General features: G+C 31.2%; 1 protein-coding gene across 1 annotated transcript in view; it reads left to right on the top strand.

The window, feature by feature from the left end:
- Positions 1–9,202: 9,202 nt before the first annotated feature.
- Positions 9,203–10,327, top strand: part of LOC111709260 (uncharacterized) — a 3,643-nt gene continuing 2,518 nt past the window's right edge. Inside the window, exons 1-2 of the mRNA XM_023482885.1 lie at positions 9,203–9,297; positions 9,879–9,972. Of these exons, the coding sequence (XP_023338653.1) occupies positions 9,238–9,297; positions 9,879–9,972 (154 nt within the window). The 5' untranslated portion in view covers positions 9,203–9,237. The remainder of the gene's footprint in view (positions 9,298–9,878; positions 9,973–10,327) is intronic.

Raw genomic sequence — 10,327 nt, 5'->3', positions numbered from 1 at the left:
AATTGAGTCTAAAAGTCGTCTTCCCATTCAAGAGTTGTTTGGTTAGCACTGTAGTCAAAGGAACATAAAACGCAGAAATTGGAAGCTGTGTACTCAATTCCATTTTTCTTATTATGGTGATTTTCAACCTACTGGTAGTAATATTATTTTTCATGAACATCATATGCGAATAAGATAAGCTGAAATATCGTCTTGATATTCCAAAATTCAAAAATTTTGAACTTTTTTTTTTGAAAAAACAATCCCGCCGTTTGGCAACAATATACGGCAACAATAACATATATATATATATAAGAATGTCTTGTTTTATTTTATAGATATAGTTAAATACGAAAAACTGAAGATCAAATTTGTTCTTTTAATATGTTAAAATAGTCTTATAATGTTATTTATTGATGTGTATTTTTAAATAACAATTATTAAAAAAATTTTACTAACCAATTAATTTTAAGCATTATTAATCTACATATTTATATAATTTGTTTGTCTGGGTGCCTGTTTATTTGTATCCAATAAATGTCAAAACAGCTGAACCTATCGGGTCCAATTTTTTTGTGGGACCTCACATAACCCCAGCTAGGGAAGGTTTACGGATGATCAAAATTTTAAAAATTAGCCTCCAACGCAATTCAATTTTCATTAAATTTTTTAACAGTGTATACAAAGAGAAAATATTTACAATGAAAAACGAGGATGTGCGCATAGTAATTTTATAAATGTGCATGTGTAATGACAATAATATTAAAAATAATGATAATAATAATAATAATAATAATAATAATAATAGTCTGTAATTCATCCTGTTTTTTCATACTAATTAGATTGACTTGTTACGAATTAAAATAGGAATATAATGGGGAAAAAAATAAATCAACCTAAACTTGTTGTGTTTGTTTACAAATAAATTAACCGNGGGGTTGAGGGGGAGGGGGCTTATTACGCATATATTAATTGAATCCATTTCTCATAAATTATACCTTGAATTACATGAACTTTTCCTGATTGTTTTATGCTTCATTTTCTCCTTCATTATTTTTTTCATACATATCTTTTAACCGATCACAATTTTTCTCTAATACTTGCATCTCCCTAGCTCCACCACTATATTTTTATTGTTCCCCTTTTCTCTCCTCCTTCTTCACTTTCTCATTATAAATAATTTTTCCCTTTTTAAGAAATGTTTTTGTTATTTAATTCTAATTATTCCCATACGTTTTTCAACAGTAGACATGTGCAAGTCACTTTTGTAGAGAAGCCACAATTGAAAATTTTAAAAAAAATTATAAACATTGATATCGAGTTCTAAATCTTTACACGAAGGGTCACTTGAAACTACGTCATCAGTCCCTTTAAGATTTTGTCATTTCTAACGGTATAATATTTCTTTTATGGCGCTTCGCGCCCATCTTCGATTTCAATTTTAACATTGAAAACAAAGAAAAAAATATTCGGGAATTTTACAAAAAAAATTGCGGATTTTCAAGAATTTTAATTTTTTTTACAAAAATAAAAAACTTTTAAGCACAAATTTTTTTAATTTTTATCTTTCATAAACCTTCCCTGAAGTCACGTAAGATCCCGCAAAAAAATTAGGCCCCTGTGTGTTCAGCCGTTTTAACGTCTATTGGACACAAACAAACAGACAGACAAGCCAAATTCATCAATAGATATTGATACATCCTAAGCTATCGTTCGATGAAGTCGTAACAATGACGACCTTCAGCTCGTTTATAACTGGTATTTTTTTATGTAATAGTTTAATTTAATAAACAATAAAAATAAATAATTTAAGAAACACTTTAAAAAAAATTGAATTTTGAAAAAAAAATTTGAATTTTGAAAAAAAAAGTTTGAATTTTGATAAAAAATTAGAATTTAAAAAAAAAATTTGAATTTTGAAAAAAAAGTTTGAATTTTGATAAAAAATTAGAATTTTGAAAAAAAAATCTTGAATTTTGAAAAAAAAGTATGAATTTTGAAAAAAAGTCTGAATTTTTTTTAAAAAGTTTGAATTTGAAAAGCTAAAAATTCCAATTTGGGAAAAAATCTATTTAAATTTTTTTGTCAGCCAATTTGGTTTAGCCGTTTGATGGCCAGCTATAGCTAACATATATATATTNGTCGTCCATGCAGTAAAATAAGAAAATAAAAGTACATCTGAAGGAAGCCATATGAGTTTATGAAAAAAATTTATTCATTCAGTTCTGTACAGTCGTCTCTGAATTATCATCCTACTGTGGGTAACCCTGTTATATGGTTAAAATAAGTTAAGGATATCGGTTGTCCGTAATACCCAAACTGAAATTCTAAAAAATCCGGGAAATTAGGAACCAATCGATAAATAAAGAAATCCTCGAAAGTCCTTCTCTGGTCTCTGGTTTGTAAGTACTGTTCACTGTGTGTATACTGTAAACTGTGGAACTCATATATTCGGTATCAACCCAAAACTGGGACTTTCTCAAGGAGAAAGCAGAATCAAAATTCAGTCTCCGTATTTCACGTAACTCAGGCTTAATCTTATCATCTTAGCCCTTTATCGGATGGATCCGCTAGTTAACCCATAATGTTATGAAATTGTCAGAGCCCAGAGGGCGGGGGGGGGGGCCGGGGATGTATTGCCCCCACAGTTTCTAGACATAAAATCTTAATGGTTGCGTTTTTTGTTGTTGTGGATAACCCCATGACCTTGAGAGAATGCGTAACAACATAGGGTGGTATTGTTAGAAATTGCCTGCATTTCTCAAACTAATGCAATCAATTCAAGCCAATGTTGGTTATAAAAAGGAAATTTCTCAATTAGAGATTTTTTGTCGGCTAAATTTAAAGACTTATAATAGAATTTAAAATATTTTTTCTTTACACAACAATACTTGATTTTTCAATTTCCTAAGGAGTAGGGGCACTTTACAGTTTACAGTTTACAGTTTACAGTTTACAGTTTACAGTTTACAGTTTACAGTTTACAGTTTACAGTTTACAGTTTACAGTTTACAGTTTACAGTTTACAGTTTACAGTTTACAGTTTACAGTTTACAGTTTACAGTTTACAGTTTACAGTTTACAGTTTACAGTTTACAGTTTACAGTTTACAGTTTACAGTTTACAGTTTACAGTTTACAGTTTACAGTTTACAGTTTACAGTTTACAGTTTACAGTTTACAGTTTACACCCCTTTTAGGCTCGTGTATAGTATGTACATTAATTACAGTGGATTTCTGACTCTAAAGAAGTTTGTAGTAAGATTTCGATTCTACTGGAGACCACTGGAGGGATTTCATTTTTACTGGAGGGGCTTGAAAAATCGCAATTTGTAATTTTAAGGGTGACTTGCATTCCATCTATCTAAGGGGTTTATGGTTCCTCTGATTCAGAAATTCCTCAAGTGGAATTATAAATACCAGGAAGGATATCTGAATCCCTCCAGTGGAATTATAAATACCAGGAAGGATATCTGAATCCCTCCAGTGGAATTATAAATACCTGGAAGGATATCTGAATTCCTCCAGTGGAATTATAAATACCAGGAAGGATATCTGAATCCCTCCAGTGGAATTATAAATACCTGGAAGGATATCTGAATCCCTCCAGTGGAATTATAAATACCTGGAAGGATATCTGAATTCCTGCAGTGGACTAATTTTACCAGGATGGATATCCGCGGTGGGTATCGACTCGAATCCCTCCGGTGGAATTATAAACCCACTGGAAAGATATCTTAATCCCTCCAATGGAATGTAAATAACCCTGCGCAAAGTTTTAAATTGTAAAAAACAATTTTTTAAACCCTCCAGTTAAAATGAGTTTTTTTCGGTGGTCTCCAGTGAAACATTCAACCCCTTTTAATACAATTATACAATACTAGGCTTTAAGGGCGCTTCTCGCCCATCTTCCATTTCAATTGTGAACATTTTCTCTTTGTAAACATTGTAAAACGAAAACAACAAAAAAGTTTGCGGATTTTATAAAAAAAATTCGTGGATTTTCAAAATTTAATGAAAATCAAATTTTCAACACCCACGCATAGTATTATATAGATACAATACATATAGGTCTAATTTCTTCAATTGTTGATTAATTGAGTATTTAATCTTTATTTTAAGTTTCCTTCACCGATACACTCCAAACAATCTGAACTGTTTAATTTGGATACTTGAGTGCTAAACATTTAAGGCTAGTAATTCTTCATTTCTTCATTTCATTATTCATCATGCACTCTATCTTTGCAATATATTGTTACATTTCACTGTGACGCATCATATTGCTGATGTGACACAGACAAAAATAGAAAGTTTTATATAAACTTAATAAACTAAAACGCAAATTTATTCAAGCATATTTTGGAAATATATTTTTATTCGGTCTTGGAACTCTTGGTTCAATATTTTTGCAAAAAAACGCGTTGGGTCAAGTACATTTTGGGCACACTAGATAGGCTGGTACAAGTAAACGTTAGACAAATATTCTTGTACCGGTTTGGACACACTAGACGGGCTGGTACCACTAGATAGGCTGGTACAAGTAAACGTTAGACAAATATTCTTGTACCGGTTTGGACACACTAGACGGGCTGGTACAAATAAAAACCAGACAAGTATTCTTGTACCGGTTTGGGTACACTAGACGGGCTGGTACAAGCTTAAACAATAGACAAGTATTCTTGTACCGGTTTGGGTACACTAAACGGGCTGGTACAAGCTTAAACACTAGACAAGTATTCTTGTACCGGTTTGGGTACACTAATTGTGCTGGTACAAGCTTAAACACTAGACAAGTATTCTTTTACCGGTTTGGGTACACTAGACGGGCTGGTACAAGTAAACAATAGACAGGCTGGTACAAGTAAACACAAGACAAGTATTCTTGTACCGGTTTGGGTACACTAGACGGGCTGATACAAGTGAACACTAGACAGGCTGGTACAAGTAAACACAAGACAAGTGTTCTTGTACCGGTTTGGGTACACTAGACGGGCTGGTACAAGTAAACACTAGACAGGCTGGTACCAGTAAACACAAGACAAGTATTCTTGTACCGGCAATGATTGAACTCACTCTTCAGTTTTAACACTTAACAACATCTTAAATAAAACACTGCACTTGATCAACTTAGACAAAGAATTAACAATTTTTTTATTTATTTAGCATTTTTGGTTTGTACTGATGAATAATAACTTTATTCAACAAAAAAGTTTGGATGTCGTCTTCGTTTTGAATATCTATCTTCTACCGTATTGGACTCCGGCCCTGTGTCTCACTCCCCACTTAAAGTTGGCCTAAAACATACAATTCATTATTTTTGAAAAGAAATTTTTTGAAAAGATTACAATTAAAATTTATTATTATCAATATTAACAGTAATGCCATTTTTTCAAAGCTAATTTTTTTAAGTAAGTTATTTGAACAAATTGTGAAATTTCCGTTTAGTTTTGACGTTTATTTCAGATTCAAAGAAACATACAAACATCAGGCATACTTTATTTTTTTGTGGATCATCTGGCTATCTATCTATCTATTTTAAATATCTTTCTATTATTCTATCTTTAATATATCAATCTATCTATCTATCAAAACTGCAATACATCAATCTATATATGTATTAAACCATGTTTCCTATCCACTCAAATCATAATTTTCACAAAACTTTCTCCTGAGTTATTTATAAATGTGTATTTCCTTGTTTCTTACGCGCAGGCGCAACTTTAGATATTACAAAGGGGTGCGCAATTAGATGCGCAATGTGGAAATTTCTGTTTTCTAGAAAATGGTAATAATTGTTAATACAGGGAAAGAAGCTGCAGAGAGGGGGAAGGCTTTGCTTTGGATTTGACGTGTTACAGATACAAACCAAATACGTGCAGTATATTTTCTCAAAGATGAAAACATCGTGAAAATAAGATTCATTCCCTTTAATAGTGCGTGTATTTATCTTTTTTACGCTGAGAAATATGTATAGAAATTTTTTTAGATAAAACATTGTTTAGATGAATGACAATTTTTTTTCTCAAGCTTCTCATTCATTCTTGTTTCTATCTATCTATCTATCTATCTATCTATCTATCTATCTATCTATCTATCTATCTATCTATCTATCTATCTATCTATCTATCTATCTATCTATCTATACTATCTATTGTATATATTTATATATATATAGTATTTTCAACTTTGTTCAGTTTAAATATACATTTTAGATGTTTAAATATATATTTTCCAAGACAAAATGTTTCATGGGTCTAACCCAATCCTCAGTTGGAATAAAACTATATATATATTCACATACCTATCTTTATCTATATATCTATTTATAGATTTAGTTAGTTATTTTTTTATAACTAAGCACCATAGTTTCATGACAAAATGTTCAAGAGAGCACAAGTATGTTATAGTTATTGTAAATTGTTGTAAATACAGATAACAATATACGTACATGGGCCAGTAAACCAATCTCCTCATTACACCCCAAGCTGAGCGAACTGACCCGAAGAAATAACGGGGTTTAGTGGAGTGTGATCAATATCTATCTATCTGTATATTTACCAACCAACCTTTTAATCTACATATTGAAATATCTATCTATCACCTACCTATATTCCCATAAATATATTTATCTGTATATCTACCTACCTACTTACCAGTATTCTAATATATATATCTGTATCTATCTACCTACCTACCTAAATACCTACCTATATTTCAATCTATCTATGGTCCCATCAATATAATCTATCTATCTATCTATGACCCTGATCCCTATATTGTTTGGTGTTGAATTGAAGATTTCTCAAGTCCAAGGTTTCCATGTAGTCTCGAGGGTATAGAGCAGAGTAGGACCTGGATCTATTAATTCTGATAAGGTCAATGGGAGGAGATCAGATAGATCGAGGTTATATTTTATTGGCTGGAGAGGGGAGGGATGTTACAATGGTTACATATTATTAGTATGTATCTTCTGTAAAAGGTAAAAGTGACACGAATTCTAACCTGACGGTATTAATAGAACAGTGTGATATCTATCTATAAATTTGGCTTGTCTGTCTGTTTGTTTGTTTGTTTGTTTGTATGTCTGTTTGTTTGTATCCAATAAACGTCAAAATGGCTGAACCGATCGGGCCCAAATTTTTTGTGGGACATCTAGGGACCCCAGGGAAGGTTTATGAATGATCAAAATTTCAAATATTTGTCTCCATCAAAATTCGATCNATAGGATGGATACTGGATATATAATACTTGGTAATTGGAATAGGATGGATACTGGATATATAATACTTGGTAATTGGAATAGGATGGATACTGGATATATAATACTTGGTAATTGGAATAGGATGGATACTGGATATATAATACTTGGTAATTGGAATAGGATGGATACTGGATATATAATACTTGGTAATTGGAATAGGATGGATGCTGGATATATAATACTTGGTAATTGGAATAGGATTTATACTGGATATATAATAACGAATACTCGACAATTGGTTTTTATAGGATACTGATTGATAATTGGTATTATAGGATACGGAACAGTGGAGGACTGTTATTTTAGGATACAGGATACTGAATATTTTGGTATTCTAAGATACTGGATACCCATGGTATTATAGGATACATGAAATATAAATTGTTACTTTTATGAATTGTTCAATACTAAATCTAAATGAATTAAGTCTTTGCTTCAAGATCTGATTTTCTGATCCCAAAGTCCTCGCAACCCAATGTCATAAATTTTGAATATTACAAGCAAAAAATTCTTCTAGATCAAATAATCTAAGTTTGAAATATCAAAGGTTTTCAACATCAGTTTGCAAAGATATAGGGTTTATAAAAAAGTTTGTGACAAAGTCTCAATTAATTTTAAGTGTTTTAGCTCAAATTTTTATTCATGATAATTATTATTTTTATTTTTAATTTCCTGTCAAATTAAACACTTGTGCAATATAAAATTAAACGTGAGTGCAATGTCCGATCATCAACGGGTTCAATATCCAAATAAATACGAATAAATTATTTTTGTGTTGAAAGTTAAACTTACGAACAAAAGAATATACGAATAAATTATTTTTGTGTTGAAGGTTAAATTTACAAACAAAAGAATGAAATCTTGACACACATTCTAATCCAGAAAATCAACGAGACAGTCCATCCTTTCCGTCGTTTCCATCCTTTCCATCCTTTCCATTCTTTCCATCCTTTCCATCCTTTCCATCCTTTCCATTCTTTCCATCCTTTCCATCCTTTCCATCCTTTCCATCCTTTCCATGCTTTCCATCCTTTACTATCCTACCTATAATAGTTTCGACAATATCCCAGCAAGTCCTTGAAAGTTATTACAGGATACTGGGTGTATGTAATTAACCCTTAGTTCCTCTACACAAATCAGTGGTTTAAACCAATTTAAACCTTTGGGTCAGGGTTGGGGAAAATTGGGGCTATTTTGGCGGTGAGGTGAGGGGGGTTGTGATGGTAAAAATATAATATTCTGTAATATTTTCTGAAAAAGATAACTTTGAAATAATCGAAAAATTTATGAGCGAAAACAAATCTTTCAAATATATCATTATTGAGATCAAAATATTAGTCTTCAAGCACTAAATTTGTCATCAACCAAAAAAAAGGGGGGGGGGTGGAAAGATATTTGCATTAAAATCTGTTTTTTAGCCTTATATCAACAATTTTCGAAGTATCAAAGAAACGTAAAAATGACGCCATGTTAACATGTTTTGGAAAAATTCAATAATCCACATCGCTCATATCTATGTTCTTTAAATTATTGAATTTATTAATAAATTATTTATTTTCATATTTTTTAAAATTAATTTGCTTTTACATTTTCTCCTGTATAATGGATTTGACATGTTCGATAGTAGTTTCAACCTTTTATAAATTAAACTCAAATCATAAAATATGTAAAATAGTGAATAAAGAACAAAAAGATAAAAATATATTGATTGATAAATATACCTATCTATCTATTTACCTATCTATCTAGCTATTTATATATTTATCTATCTATCTATCTATCTATCTATATATCTATCTATCTATCCTAATATCTACCTCTTGATTTACAATACCATAAATGCGTAACCTAAAGTGTTTCTAAGGTCAAGGGCTGTATTTATGACGGAAAGCGTCATTAAGCGTCAACCTTTCTCGCGCGTAAGGAACATCTTGACGCGCTCCGGCGCACTAGAAATTTGTATCTTTCTATCTTTGAGCTCATTCTCCGAACCAATAAATGGAAGAAATCGAATGTGTTTTGATTCAGTTGAAATCCAACATCCAGACAAATATGAAGGTATATTTTACTGTGTTTCTTGGCATATAGCGGTCTCAAAAATAATTTGGAAGACGACTTTTTTACTGAATACTACCCTACTGATCAGTTCACTTAACATGATAGAGAAGTTCCTAAAATGGATTGCAAGTTTATAATCTTTCTAAAATTTAGCATTACTTCTTCGTATCTAAAAGATTACAGATATATTGATTTTTATACAATTTTCAAAGAAACCTTTTAAGCCATAATATCTGATCAATTACATGGAAGATATTTCCGCTTTCTAGCTTTAAAAGTGTTTAATTTGTTTTAGAATAATTTCCTCCTATGCTGTTGTAGCTTGCGTATATATATATATATTCGGAAATAGGAGTGGTTTTATCACAATAGTCTTTTGTCAACATGCACAAATTTGCATTCTAATAAATCTCAACAGAGCTGAAAACTTTAGAATGGTGGATATCGAGATCAATGCTTGTTCTCCTCTTGTTATTAATCTACAGATAAATTAACTGATCAGGATTAAGGATATTTGATTCTAAAGTTTTCAGCTCAAATTGATTTTATATTGCAAACAAGTAATGTTTAATTAATTTTAGGTTTTAATAATTGCTGCAGCTATAGTTGCAGTCTGCTCTGCTCGGCCCCGCTATCTAGTGGTAGAGATTGATGACGGGGAGCTCATTCCTCAAGGTAATTATTTTTGAATTATCGAACACTTTGATAGAATTTAACATCACCATATCAATTTGATATCATTGGCTATCATTAATTCAGAACTAAAAATAAATTATAAATATACTATGTTAAAATATTTCTAATGATATCTTAGTTTGATAGACAATTATTAACAGAACACCACATATAAAAATTGTAAAACCCTAAAATCTGAAAATGTCTAACCTTGAAGAAGAGGATGAATGTTTAGGTCGAAAAGAGATTTAATAATGGAGAGGAAGGAGAAAATCAAAGAGAATATTGGGATACTTGGCAAACAGGCCACACGACCTAAGAAATACAATGAATAAAATGTAAACCCCCCCCCCCC

Source organism: Eurytemora carolleeae, unplaced genomic scaffold, assembly GCF_000591075.1.
Source record: "Eurytemora carolleeae unplaced genomic scaffold, Eaff_2.0 scaffold875, whole genome shotgun sequence".
Lineage (NCBI taxonomy): Eukaryota > Metazoa > Arthropoda > Copepoda > Calanoida > Temoridae > Eurytemora > Eurytemora carolleeae.
This window is presented reverse-complemented; position numbering and strand designations above follow the sequence as displayed.